The sequence below is a fragment of the Musa acuminata genome, chromosome BXJ3-10, assembly GCF_036884655.1.
Source record: "Musa acuminata AAA Group cultivar baxijiao chromosome BXJ3-10, Cavendish_Baxijiao_AAA, whole genome shotgun sequence".
NCBI classification, from domain to species: Eukaryota; Viridiplantae; Streptophyta; class Magnoliopsida; order Zingiberales; family Musaceae; genus Musa; species Musa acuminata.
The window spans coordinates 31,340,406-31,353,869 of record NC_088358.1 but is presented as its reverse complement, the minus strand read 5'-3'; the positions used below and the strand labels follow the sequence as shown (position 1 = coordinate 31,353,869).

The 13,464-nt window shown below is 45.1% G+C and overlaps 3 protein-coding genes across 27 annotated transcripts; all 3 read right to left on the bottom strand.

The window, feature by feature from the left end:
• Positions 1 to 612: 612 nt before the first annotated feature.
• On the bottom strand, positions 613 to 3,571 carry LOC135651944 (mitochondrial succinate-fumarate transporter 1-like). The gene is made up of 2 exons (XM_065172602.1): positions 3,049 to 3,571; positions 613 to 1,555 (listed from the first exon to the last, which is right to left on the bottom strand). The coding sequence occupies exons 1-2, from the start codon at positions 3,478 to 3,480 to the stop codon at positions 1,019 to 1,021; spliced, it is 969 nt and encodes a 322-aa protein (XP_065028674.1). The 5' UTR covers positions 3,481 to 3,571; the 3' UTR covers positions 613 to 1,018.
• Positions 3,572 to 4,242: 671 nt separating this feature from the next.
• LOC135651143 (protein trichome birefringence-like 28) lies at positions 4,243 to 8,203 on the bottom strand. Its single transcript, XM_065170987.1, has 6 exons — positions 8,083 to 8,203; positions 5,862 to 6,839; positions 5,579 to 5,750; positions 5,302 to 5,501; positions 5,074 to 5,217; positions 4,243 to 4,725 (listed from the first exon to the last, which is right to left on the bottom strand). Exons 2-6 carry the CDS (start codon positions 6,452 to 6,454, stop codon positions 4,374 to 4,376), a joined length of 1,461 nt encoding a protein of 486 aa, XP_065027059.1. The 5' UTR covers positions 6,455 to 6,839; positions 8,083 to 8,203; the 3' UTR covers positions 4,243 to 4,373.
• Positions 8,102 to 13,278, bottom strand: LOC103969021 (protein PMR5). Of its 25 annotated transcripts, none has more exons than XR_010501766.1 (7): positions 12,772 to 13,262; positions 12,526 to 12,697; positions 12,266 to 12,444; positions 12,035 to 12,170; positions 10,750 to 11,077; positions 9,744 to 9,806; positions 9,220 to 9,642 (listed from the first exon to the last, which is right to left on the bottom strand). XR_010501766.1 is itself a non-coding variant. In XM_065170990.1 (6 exons), the coding sequence occupies exons 1-5, from the start codon at positions 13,092 to 13,094 to the stop codon at positions 10,753 to 10,755; spliced, it is 1,158 nt and encodes a 385-aa protein (XP_065027062.1). In that variant the 5' UTR covers positions 13,095 to 13,245; the 3' UTR covers positions 8,102 to 8,240; positions 10,720 to 10,752. The 25 variants fall into 25 exon arrangements, 14 of the variants coding, with proteins under 14 accessions (XP_065027062.1, XP_065027064.1, XP_009380694.2 ...); XR_010501767.1 differs by having other exon boundaries at positions 9,220 to 9,596; XR_010501768.1 differs by having other exon boundaries at positions 9,220 to 9,583.
• Positions 13,279 to 13,464: the final 186 nt, after the last annotated feature.

The following is a 13,464-nucleotide window of genomic DNA, read 5'->3' as shown; positions in this document are numbered from 1 at the left end:
CTTGCGTCCCTTCTCAAACACTTATCGACTTTGTCGTCTGAGCTTCGATAGCCAAGATGGGATTTTAGACTCTGGCTGCCTTCAACGACATCTCATTAAGGCCATCTTGTTTATTCCCCTTCCTTGGTAGCTTCTATGGATCATCGAGTGCTTCGACGACATCTTGTCGAGGCTCCAAGCCTAAGCATGGCAAAACTATCGTCACCATCTCGATGATGGTGCATTCTAGCGACCACGAGTCAAACTTTGACCATGACTGCTCTCCCTGGTTGCCTTGTGAGGCCATCCCTACGCTCGATTGCACTCACCTGCATTGAAAATTGTTGACGCTGCCTTGACATCGACGAGCTTGGCAAAGTCAGGAACACGATCCACTATCGAGTTCTGCCCCTTGACGTCGTAGTGCACGACGCCAACTTCATGGAGGTACTGAAGCACCCCTTGATGTCGCGGTGCACTTTCTCAATGCAATACTCCAGTTATCCGTGCAAAGAATTGGGACCAACACTACAAAAGCCACTTGGATATCTAAACATTACATATACTCCCGAAGAAGCCTATACTAGAGACTGAATAATCATGAGCGAGAATGTTACAAGGCAAATCCAAAACTGCAACAAGCATAGAGGCAGGTGTTATTACCAAAGAATAGAAATCAAAGCATACGTTTGAAGTTTTTCTTCAAAAACAAGACATACCTGCACAGAAGGCATGCAGTTTAAATTGGCCTTGCTAGATCAGGATGACCTAGCTTGATCGCAAGACGAACACTCATATTACTGAATCCCAGAATCAGCTCGGAAATCTCAGCATCATAGATGATCGAACCAATTAATATCCTGTGCATCTCAGCCACAACCACAATTAATTATCTTAGCAGCTAGAATACTAGAGAATCACATTCGTCAAATATCTGCTACTTCTAATGCTTTAGACCTTGTTGAAAACTAAAGCACGATTGCCGGATGGATTTTAGAAGATCGCGGGCAAACCCTTTATTACCCATCAAAAGAGATACTTATAGATGAACTCGATGTACGTAGTTTTTTTCATAGAGTCCGGTTACTTGATCAGCAACGGCCCACATTATAGCCTGACCAGGTGGAATCCTCATAAGCCTAGGAAGCAAACCTTTCCAAAGTGCAAACAACCCTTCTTCGGCAAATATTGTTCTGATTGCATGCACCATGCCTTTATATTTCGCATCACCACCTGTTCTGCTTTGAGCCATCAGCCTTGTCTTGACAACATCAAAGGGGCCAGTACAGATGGGCCCTGCAGTCCCTGCAAGAAACCCTGAGATCATAGACTGCCAAGGTTGAAGGACCATGCCATCTCCTTCATGTTTCTTCCAGAGAACGATGTCAAATGCATTTTTTGCCGTGAACATGGCAGCTTGGTTGGTTCCATTACGCATTACAGTCGGTGCAGCACCGGCCCAAAGACCCAAAATTCCCTCTTCACGAATGATCATCCTTGCACAATGTAGGGGACCCTTATACTTTAGAAGCTCCGGTCGCAACCCCTTTTGTTGCTGCAGCCTGATTTTCACTACCTGTATTCATGAGACGGTATAAAACGGTCGCAACCCAGTACTAGCTGACCATAAAAAGAAGATTTCCGAAAATAAATGCAATTCATACAGGTGCCAATGAACACGAAGCATATATATCATGTGTCAAGGTATCATATATAGCCAAATGTCGAATAACCTGGTTAAAGCCAATCTTTTTCTAACTCTAAGAGTTAATTACTCCACCGTTGCATCTGATCTGATCACCACAGACCCAGAGCATAGAACAGATGCTTTTATCAACTTGATGCTTTCAATAATCTTTGTCCCATGCTCGTCCACTAATTCATAATTAAGTAATGATCACTTTCTCAACTAAAACTAGATTAATTTCTCGGCACTAAAACATACTTGTACACCATTTCTAGCATTTCAAAGTAATTGAAATAAAGAAGAGCTCAGCCCGCTTCTGTCCAAACAAAGCCACAGTGGGTCTCTGCAAACAGGGGACTCATGGATCTTCATCGTGCCCAATGGCATTCCCTCGACATGGTACCAAAATGGACTTCAGAGAAATGGAAAAAGAAGGAACAAAGGATCTTTCGAGATAACTGACATCGATCTTTGACACCTGCTATGCTTTGCATAGCCCTTTAGCAACTTCCAAGAAAAATTCAAAGGAGCACACTATGGATTGGTCATTAAGGTTCTCACACCAATCACCTCTAACGCAACGATCTCTGATACGGGAATAACGATGCAAGCAACATGTCCTTACTATGATATACACTTGACACTTACATCCGACGTAATAAAACTCATTTCACCAAGAAGAAAAATGTGATCTTTGAATTCTATGATGGAAGTGTGTGCTGAACTAAGCCGAATGGAGAAGAAATCGACACTTATGCTGATAACTATTGTCTGACAAGATGATAGTTAACTATGAATCTTTAAGTTTTTTCAGGCACAGAAAACTGTTTAGATACATCAGCATCAGGTCATTTGCCACAAAATTCCAACTGCATATGAGACTTCAGTATGTTAAAGCAATGTTCTGAGTAGCACTGCTAATCTCAATTTGGACACCAATTCGAGACCGATCCAAGTTGTATCAATATGTAGTTGATGGGCATGAGATGAACAATAACAATTTCATGGTTCTGAGGTATCTTCAAACTCAAAGAAGGTAAAGTTCTACACTGATCAATAAACGCAATGGATCAACAAAATTATCATTGTATTGAATAGAAAAGAGGATAGAGATTGTGAATGTAACTCGCAAATTAAATGAAAATTTTGACAGTTGTTGTCAAGTGCAACATGAAAATGGATGTGACAAAACAAAGATATGACTTCTTCCAAACCTATCTTGCGCTACTCAAATCATCAATTAAAGGACTTGCAACACCGTTCGCCAATGAACCAAGCAAACTTGGATGGGACATGTCCTCTCACAATCTTCCTAATACAAAGGATCGACATAATCTAGCTGAAATTGCAAGTATGATTAACAAGATGGGTGAGTGGCTCGCCTCAAAGGGGGTAACGATGAGGAGGGCCTCCAGGACGCCGGCGCCAAATCCAGCGGCGATCCTACTGCGGTTGGAGAGGTCTCCAGTTGCGGCGTCCTTGAAGGCGGACTGGAGGAGGGCGTTGGACCCCATGCGGAGGGCGTACTTGAGGGTGAGGTGGGTGGCGAAGGGGGTGAGCCCCTTCCACAGCGCGCGCACCCCCTCCGTCCTCGCCGCCGTCACGCCGCAGTGCACGATCCCCCGGTACGCGCCGGTGCGGTCGAGCTGGAGCCGCGTCTTGATCACGTCGATGGGCTGCAGGCAGCACGCCTCCACGACCCCGCCGAGGGACCCCGCCACCGCCCTGATGTACGGCGGCGACGTCGAATCCTTCCGTCTATCCCTCTCCTCGGCGCCTCCATCGCCGCCGCCTTCGCTCGCGGCCGCGGCCATGGTCGCTTCGGGTGGTGGAAGCGACGAAGCAGAAGAGAGTACGAAACTCGAGAGTGAAGGAGAGGGAGACCCGGAGATGACGCCAAAAGGACCCACTTGTTTACCGCTTTCGAATGGTTATAAATTAGTGCGCCGTGGGCCCGTCGGGAACGAGATCGGATCTGGGCCGTTGGTACGGTCCAGATGACGACGGGTAGCCTTGAGAGGAGGCGACTTTGTTTATTGAGTGAGGATCCGTTCTCCACGTCGCTTTCTCATGTGAACCGTCCGATCAAGATTGGAGGCTCACGATGTTCGGAGAACCATCTCTTTCGACTGCTGCGCACGACGAAGACAGAAATGGACACGTGGTGGATTATTGTGGAATCTTCGTACGAACCGTCGCTCGCACGAAACTTTGTTGGGTAAAATTTTCAAAGAAAACCTTCTATTTTTAGTTTTTTTCCTTATTTAACACCTCACTTTTTATTTATTGTCACGTTGACTGACACCTTCATATATACCTTTGCCCTTGTCATCGTCCGCATGGATCCGATGCAAAGTCTCGTGACTGTTGTCGTTGATGTCGTGGTGAACACTAACGAAGATGTTGGTCGTAGAAGAATCTACTACTTCACCTTGGGTTTACTCCCGGCTCTCGGTGTCATGTCATCGTGTGACTCTTAATGGATCCATGCACCATTATAGCAAAGACGATCCGACAAACAAAAAGACATGATTGGGCATGCAGAGGTGGAGGTGATAGTATATCGAGCGAAGACAGGTGTAAAGCATGCTTTGATACAAGAAAGTCTAGTTGAGACTTACGTTACAGAGAAGAATCTCCACAAAAGAAGGAAAAATTCCAAGAAATTTGTGTGAACGATGGTTGCCGTCGGCTCTCAGTCGTCGCGCTACCGGGAGGAGGTTATCCGGGCGTAGAGGAGCTCGTTCCAGGTGTCCGGCAGGCCCGGCAAGCACCAGTGGATGCAGTCCGCGTAGGTGGCGGCGTCGGCCTGTTGCTCCGCCGTCAGCAGCTTCCCCTGCCGGAGCGTGTGCACGGAGGTGTGCGCGTCCTTGCGGTACTCCGACAGCGCCGTGATCTTCACGAACGACACCGGCACCTTCTTCATCCTCCTGATCACGTTCTCCGCCACCGCGAACAGCCGCCAGTCCGTGCCGACGTCGAGCGGACGGGAGAGGTTCGCCACCGGCTGCGTCTCCAACGCGCACTTGATCCCGTCCGGGTTGCCCCAGTCCGTGCTCCTGCAAATTATCACCAGCATTTAGATGATCGACTGCGTCGTCGTCGTCGTCGAAAACTACCGCCATGGGATTACAAGCGGAGGCGATTCCTCCTCTCACGCCTAATCTTCCTTTGGGCTGTATGTGTGGCTTTTCTAAAGCAAGAAAGGTGAGGATAGTTGGCCTTTAGTCCATGGAACAAAGGAGCTGCTGTTCCGATACCAAATGGTGGTGGGTCTTCGCCATCTACAGATGGTGCTCGTCCAACTCGGAAGCTTCCACTCATGTGACTCAAAACGATGGGTGGATTCCATCACATTGGACGGGCCACAATCCTCGTGGTGACATCGTCCGTGGAGTTCAACTCACCTGATGTGGTTGGGTGACATGCTCATGAAGAACACCATGGAGCGGTTGGGATCCACGTTCTTCTGCACCCACTTCGCCCATGCGTTCAACACACGCCTGTAAGCCGATGCCCGCTCCACCTCCTCGTACTCCGTAGATCCTCGTCTGCTTCCACCATAATCGAGTCCGATTACGACCGGTGCAGTTGAGTCGGACGAACTCAGCGGGTCGAAGATGAAGTCTACTCACAGGACTTTCATGGTTGGGGTGTTCATCCACCAGATGTAGGTGTTGAAGACGAGGTAGTCCACGTTCTTCCAGTGCTTGCCGTGCTTCGCGATCGACTTGGGGTCGATGATGCGGTTAAGGATGCTGTGCATCCTCGGGTCGTCGGAGTTCGACTCCACCAGGAACGGCGCCCAGTAGAACTCCACGGTCGCATTGTACTCCTGAGATCAGCAAACGATATGCTTCGGTTACATCAACGGCGACAGGGGATTTGGATGCGGTCGAGTCGATCGATTACCTCGATCCGGAATACGTTGAGCGAGCCGTTCTTGGTGAGGGTCTTCTTGTTCCATGGCACCGCGGATTGGACGAGGCACACCATCGACTCCCACTGGTTCCGGTTCAGGGAGTCGCCCACGAACATGAGACGCCTCCCTTGCAGCCTCTCCAGCATCACCCTCGCATCGAATCTTCTCATCAAGAAGAAAGAACCACTTAAGAATTGACTGCGGTTGACGTGCTTGATCAAGAAGACAACCAAAACAATGGTGTTGATCGGCGAGGAATAGCGTCATGTATACCTGGGCAAAGAACAATCTTGGGGCTGCCACCGCCACTTCTGGTAGCTGTCCTCGCGCCGGCCGTTCCTCATGCAGGTCACTTGCTCCGTCAAGAACTGGCACTCCTGCTCCTCGTAGATAGGGTAGCTCACGTCGTCGTAGACCCATCGGCCGGTGAACAGGTCGCAACTCTCCGGCACGTCGAGGACTACTCGTGGCTGCCGCTCGGCCTCCTTGGCGGCCTCTTCATGCACAGCTCCTGTAGCCACCGGTGACTCCATCACTCGCACGACGTCTTCCTTGGCAATTCCCGGCGCTGTCGGCTGCTCTTGGACCATGTCACCCTCTGAGGTCTCCGTCCTCCTCTTGGCTTCATGGTCTTCCTTTCTGCTTGCCTCAGCTACGGCGAATTCTTGGTGAGTAATGCCCGAAGGATTAGCTCCGCTGCCAAAATCATACTCAGCGACCGACTGGACGTCCCCGTCGTACACGAAGGTGCAGAAGAGGACCACCGAGACGACCAGGACGAAGGCAGAGTACTTGCCCTTCCTCCGGCGATTGCTGAAGGATGATGTGTGCTTCATGCTGGACGTTCGGGATTCGAGCAGCGCCATCTGATCCCCCTGAAGCCCGGGCTCACATGAAGCAAAGAAGGGAGGAGGAAGGAAGAGGAAAGAGAAGCAAAGATAAGGGAGAAAGTGAAGTGAAGTTTTCTCAACAAGCTTTCTTCTTCATTGGGTGGAGAATGCTGCCATCACAGTTCCTTTATTCATCCCCGCCATGGGATAAGAAGAACGAATCTAAGGATCAATTTGAGGGAGAAGGCGAAAGGAGAAGGGCCAATAATTAGTAACACATAAGCTTGCAAAAGAGGGAGAATTATTAGGTGGGGGTCCAGCTACTACAAGAACCCTAGAATGAACTCCACAATTCTTTTTTTGTTGTTGGTTAGGTAGTATCTTTTGGTAGGGTTTATAATAGATTCTGTGAGCTCTAATCCTGTGAAGACACAAATCTACATCTAATCCATGTTGACAGTAGCACATGTGATTGCATATGTTATGAACTATTTACCCATAAAAACCTAATAAGCATGAACTCAAGAAGAAGTGTAAAACTATAACCTACATACTTCCCTCAAAACATAACAATTTGATCAAAATATTGATTACAATCCATAAGTATCATCTGATATCCAGTAATGGAGTTAAATCTGTAAAAGAGTAGAAATTTAAGGATAACTTTGTGCCCACAACCACAGAATAAATTAACATGTAATGGACCTTTTTATTCTAATCCTATAACTAAATTGCATATATAATAAATTGGTTGCAAGTGTTCTAACCAGAGTATTTGAACAAGTCTGGAGATATAATTTTCCTTGCCTATTGATTAAGATGTTCTGAGGAAGAGTTAGCTAGTTGAGAAGACAGATACCTTGCTGAGTCAACAACCACAAAGAACAAGTCTCAAGTCTAGCATATGCAGTTATTAATCTGTAGCTAAAGTTCATATATGCTTCTAAACTTTGATAAATTACAATATACAAAGTATCCACAGCTTTATATCTTTAAGAAAGTAAAGACAGTGCATCCTAGCAAACATGTAATTATAAGCTCTGGTAGGACAATATTAAATATTGCAAGTTGTTACATTGTTTGCAGTTAATCAGAAACCAAATCTGAAAGGCTGTGGAGAGATCACTTTTTTCTCTTCAAGTGAAGCAATGCCAATAGAGCTCATCTGCCTCCTGTTAATTTGATCATATGTTTTACTATATCAGTGATGACAGGAATCATTGTCTTGACTGCAGTATGTATGAGTTATGTTGATTATTGCTTGTAATGATGAGATATCAAATAGGTAGTTGAATAACCATGTTACAATATGAGCTGAAGTAATGTTTCTCTCTTTCTCTCTATATATAAAAATACAGTGGCAATGTTCTGGATAGAAAAAAAAAATCTGTCATATGCCTGGTGCTGCATACAACAGAGATTTTTAATTGATGAATTTGATTTTATATTTTGTTGGAAAAAAAATACAAAGCAGAAATTTTGAGAGTTCACTGTAGAATAAACTCCCATATTATACATGCTCATGTCACATGATTGTTGATCTTTTCAAAGCAACATCCAGGCAACAGGATAGAACACAGTAATAGGTTCTGTCATTTGTTCACATGCTCACAGGAAAAGTGAGAAAAACACAAAAAAGGAAATTGCTTCCAGGTTGAGTTTACCTCTCACAAGTGCTTCTGGAATCTCAGAAAGGTCATGGTGAGCTTGTGGTAGGTAGCAACCGTACCAGGTTGTTGGTAACATTTGATCATATTCCATTCCACCAGTAGGCTAGACTAGCAAATGGCACTCTCAGGATGCATATGGCTGGTTGGATGTGCTGCAGTAGAACACCAGTCAGAGAGATGGATGTATACTTCAGAACTAAGTGGACACAAGGATATCAGGAATTCATAGTTATTCATCATCATTTAGCCCAGGGAGATGACAACCTTTTCTCTGATAAAATGATGATTTTTCTTTCTTTGGATGAAGTTAGATTTTATGCATACCAAATCAATATTATATGCATTCTCACCTCTGGCAAAATAATTACTGCATTCACATTAAGTTTCTCCCAGTTTAAGATATCCATGTTGATTTTTAAGCATAGTATATTCTCCCTTCAGGTGTCATGAGTATCAAATATTGTTTCCACATTCACATTAATTTGGTATTCTTATTTTTCTATTTCCAAAAAATATAAAATGAGGGGACTATGGTAAGAAGTTCTGCCACTGTCAAATGCAAATAGAACTAGTGCATTAACAAATCATGCATGCATCATTACCAATCTTTTGCCAATACTATTATCAAAAGATTCACAATCCTTTGTTGAGTGGGCCATGATTGACATCATTCAGCAGAATACTGTATAAATTTTCTGAATAAGAATGAAGACATATCTTACCATCGAAAGCATCTATCAAGACCAAGCCTACTACCCTATCCAAAAAAAAGAAAAAGAAGTAAAGTCCAAATCCTACTACCCAACTGGCCCCACCCAATACTCAAGCTTAGTTTATTGGTCTGGGTTCTTTCTGAGTAAAAGCTTGGCTTCATGTGGTTTATGGTAGTACTGGTTCTTCCTTGTTGAGTTTGATGGTGAATGGTTTTCCTTAATTACTGGGTATATTTGGGATAGGTTGAGAAGCTTTAACTATATTATTTCTATGGCATGTAAAACAATGTTTTAGATTGGAATAACTGAGATAAAATATCTTCTGGATCCAAGTAGACTGATTGTGATTTTACACGAAAGACGAGGTTGATCGAATTGTATGGTTTATTTGAATCATCTTCCTCATGCAGCATACCACTGAAAATTAATTCTCCTAGTTAATCTTATTGAAAGTTTGCCATGTTTGTAGGCTCAAAAGCTTGGCTTGGTATCAGGGATGCAAAACATAGAATCCTGTGTCCTGTTGAGGCTTATGTTTGTGTTACAATCAGGACAAGCACACACCACTGTGTTTAATGGCTTGTAGGCTGATATCCATGCAGATCAAGATGGTGATTGATGTGCAGGGAGGATCTGCATGAGTTCAGATTGGTGTTCAAACAGATGAGTCTTTGTCTTCCTGTGTGCTGACAGAACTGCTGAAAGTTTCCTGTCTTGTTTTGCAGATGAGTAGGGAGTTCAGTGATGCTGCATTGACCTCTCATTCTGGATGGAATCTGAAACTGAGAGTGGTTTCTGACATTGTGAACTTATGTTCAGATCAAGCATGATTTTGGAACTACTGATGAAGAAGCAGAAAAGGATTGTGATGATGAGAGGCATATTCTGCTAAACTTTTGTAATGAACATGAGATGAAAATAGCAATTGATGCATGCACCTACATGTGCAATTTTTTGTGTGTTTGCTCCTCAAGTTTATTTGACTCCACAGCCTCTAATTTCTGACTGCATGTGATAAAAAAAATATATTATCTTACAGATAAAATGATGCATATTTCAGATCAGATATTCCCAAATTACAAATGAATCACCCAAGAACCTTCCTCCTATATGTTGATTGCTCTTAACCTACACAATATTTCTTAGGCCGGTGAAAGATGTTGCAGAGGAACACTGGCCAGATTTCATTTTGATGCCTCGTTACTCCGCAATATCGTAAAACCACATCATGCAAATAATGATAGTTCCATCTCAAATATGGACTGTGATTTTAGATAGGGGTTTTGCTATAATCCACCCTTGTCAATTAACTATTGAATCCGCTTGTTGGGAGGCTTAACCTACAAAATTTTCAAGCTTAGGCCATAAAGAATTTGACATTAGAACAACACTTACTCATGACATATAAATCATGTGAAAATTTCTTTGATCTGACTTGTTCTTTAAAACACAAAGAGCTTAAAAGAAAGGAAAAAAACACAAAACCCATACTCACTTTATTACACAACTCGGGGCACTTAATCAGATAATTAGTCGAACCGGTGGATTAAATGGTTGAATCATAAGTTTAATATTTTTTCAAAAATAAAATATAATTATATTCTATCCAAAAAAACTTAATATTATATCATCCTATAGTTTTGTTACTTGTTATTTGCATAAAAGGAATAGTAAAGAGGATGATAAGAAAGCAAACACATTGAGGAATTGAGATAGGAACAAATATATAGATTTTTTTTTCTTTGATTCTTGTAATAGAAGGATTTAAATGATCAGATTAGTGAATTAAATCGGTCAAGGATCTGATTTCTATATGTATTTTGGAATGACAATCGATTTTGAGTTGATAGTACGGAATATAATCCATTAACATCAGCTAATGAGCAAAATAAGATTGCAGATAGGTTAGCAATCATACTGAGAAGAATGAAGAGACGAGGCGCCATACGGATCAGGAGAAGAAGAGGGCAGTGTAGAGGAGCAGGTTCCAGGTGTCGGGGAGGCCGGGGAGGCACCAGTGGCTGCAATCGGCGGAGCGGTCGGGGTTGGCCCGCTGCTCCGGAGTCAAGTCGCCGCTGTAGATGGAAGGGTGGCCGTCCTTTCGGAGTTCCGACAAAGCGGTGATGTCGAGCAAGGCGGCGGGACTCCTCATCGCCTTGATCACGCCCTTGATCACCTGTATCTGCTCCGGGTACGGGGCCGTGTAGTTCCACCCGCCCACCGGCGCCGTCTCGCCGAAGCAGTTCTTCGAGGCCGCGCCGTTCCACTCCGCCGGACTGCGCACCAACGTCGCATGGAAGGGCAGTTGGCAGACACATTTTTAAGTTAGTGATAAGCAATAAGCATAATATAATGATCGATGTAAGCCTAAATTAAGATATTATACGATCAATATAATAATCATCTTATATTTTGTTTAATCTTAAATATATTCGATTACAATAAAATCAAATTAAATAGATACTTGAATAATGATTAATTTGGAAATTAATAAGATATCCATCAAATCCATCTCTACCGTTGGAGCCGAATGGGGTCCATTGACGTGGACTAGGGACCCACCTATACAATGGTGAGCTCGGCAATTATCTCGTGACGCTTGTCGTGACGCCAAAGGGGGTCGGCGGCGCCATCAGGCGTGCGACCTAATCCGACAATTGATGGACAGCTCGAGGTAGCTCCCTCTGTCCTCCTTCCCCTGCTCACGAGGTCTGCTTCAGAAAGCTGACGACGAGAGGCACAACAAGGCCTCTCTCTCTCTCTCTCTCTCTGTCTCTCTCCCCAGTGACATGAGATTCATGGACCTGCGGTTAGTCCGTGAAGACCTCACAGACATCAAGCTCACTTCCTTCCAGGACCATGATTCAACTCCATTCATATCCCCTCTGTTTCATCTCTCTCTCTCTCTCTCTCTATTCAAGAGCAGCAGCAGCAGCTCATTCATGTCCTGAAAGAAGTTCTGCAGGACATGTTCGTTTCGCAATAATGGTAGATCATGTAAACCCAAAAATCAAGGATACAAAGAAGTTTTCCAAAGCACTAAATACTGCAGTTCTAGAACAGGGCAATCCACCATGGATTCTGGTTCTGCAGAAAAGCTCTGATTGCATCTTGTATGGGAATGTTGATAGTGGATTCTTACGTCGGGTGCTATGCCATGAATGTGTGCTCCTCCTACTAACTCGAGCGAGGAATTAAGAGAAAGATAGCAAGGGGAGGAGAGAGAGAGTTACTTGTAGTGGGTGGGAGATATGGACTGGAAGAAGACCTTCGTCTTGGTCCTGTCGACGGTAGCGTCGACCCAGTTTGCCCATGTGCTCATCCCTTTCTGGAACGCCACCAATCGATCCATGTCCTCGTAGAAAGAGCCTGCATCTCCCATGTAATCCCACCTGCAAAGCTTGTCCTTCTTATGCTCGACCAAATCGCAGCAAACAAGCACGAAGATGAGGCAGGAGTTGCACCCTTGAAGAGCTCCCTTGTGAGTCCACCAATGGCCGGAGTTGAAGCACAAGACGTCCGCTCCTCTCCATGCTTCGGCATTCCCTGTTATCTCGTTCAGCATGAGGATTCTTCTCCCTTGCACCACGTCGATGTCCACCAGATAAGGTGCCCGGTAGAAGGAAACCGAGACTCCAGAATCCTGCAGCAACCACAGAGGTTCGTCGTTGGATCGAACAGCTTGAGGGTGACAAGATCTTACGAAGGCGGAAAGCGAACCAACCAGGAACTTGTAGGTGGAGAGAGGCTCTCCTCTGACGAACTGGGTCTGCGACTGCGGCGCCGCGGCGGCGAGCATGCAGATTAAGGACTGCCACTGGTTCCGCCCGAGCGAGTCGCCCACGAACATCACCGTCTTCCCCCTCATTGTCGCCAAGAAACCAACCCCGTCAAACCTGCAGGTCCGCCAGCCATCGTTGATGAACGAGCTCAGAACGTAGAACGCATCGGAGCAGGCAAGCCCACATACCTGGGGAGCTCGCATCCGCTCGGCTGCCATCGGTACCGCTGGTACTCGGTGTCCGGCCGTCCATATAACTGGCAGTTGAACTCGGGATCGATGATGGGGCAGCTCAGCGACTGGTATAGCGGGTAGGAGTCGTCCCTCACCCAGCTCCCGGCGAACAGGTCGCACGCTGTTTGGTCGGTGGGGCGCCGCCTCTGCGCGCCGCCCTGGTGCCGCCGCCGTAGGCCGATGACTATCCCCGAAGCGCCCGCCAAGGCTTGCAGCACAAGGAAACAGAGGAGAAAGCCCGAAAACAGTCCACCTCTGCTAATGCCAGGGGAGGCCATGAGGGAAGCAGACGAAGAAGGTTCCTTTCTTGTTCTGAGACTTTAGCTGATCCACACACACTTTATAATGTGAGGATGAGGCCAAATCCAGTTTGGGGTGAGTGTGACTGTGGATTACTGGATGGTAAACACAGAGCCATCGACAGAGGTCATGTGGATCAGAAGAAGAGGAGGAGGAGGAGGATATGGGAACCCATCAATTTCACAAAAGTGATATTATAAATTCTATTAAAAAATAAAAATAAAATAATAAAAATAAAAATATCATTCGATAAAATATTAATTTAAACATGATCTATAAAATCACTTAATCATTATCCGAAAATTTTTGAAAGTATAACCTTAGTGTAACTGGTGAAGATTTTATTAT

Excerpts from the sequence above, each read along its gene's own strand:
- LOC135651944 (XM_065172602.1), bottom strand. The coding sequence starts at position 3,480 with ATGGCCGCGGCCGCGAGCGAAGGCGGCGGCGATGGAGGCGCCGAGGAG. Across the intron at positions 1,556-3,048 it reads TCATCGTTACCCCCTTTGAG|GTAGTGAAAATCAGGCTGCA; the intron begins GCGAGCCACTCA and ends TCATGAATACAG.
- LOC135651143 (XM_065170987.1), bottom strand. The coding sequence starts at position 6,454 with ATGGCGCTGCTCGAATCCCGAACGTCCAGCATGAAGCACACATCATCC. Across the intron at positions 5,751-5,861 it reads CAAGATTGTTCTTTGCCCAG|ATTCGATGCGAGGGTGATGC; the intron begins GTATACATGACG and ends CTTGATGAGAAG. Across the intron at positions 5,218-5,301 it reads ACCCCAACCATGAAAGTCCT|ACGAGGATCTACGGAGTACG; the intron begins GTGAGTAGACTT and ends TGGTGGAAGCAG.
- LOC103969021 (XM_018818838.2), bottom strand. The coding sequence starts at position 13,094 with ATGGCCTCCCCTGGCATTAGCAGAGGTGGACTGTTTTCGGGCTTTCTC. Across the intron at positions 12,445-12,525 it reads TCTCCACCTACAAGTTCCTG|GATTCTGGAGTCTCGGTTTC; the intron begins GTTGGTTCGCTT and ends TGGTTGCTGCAG. Across the intron at positions 12,171-12,265 it reads CACAAGGGAGCTCTTCAAGG|GCTCTTTCTACGAGGACATG; the intron begins GTGCAACTCCTG and ends TGGGAGATGCAG.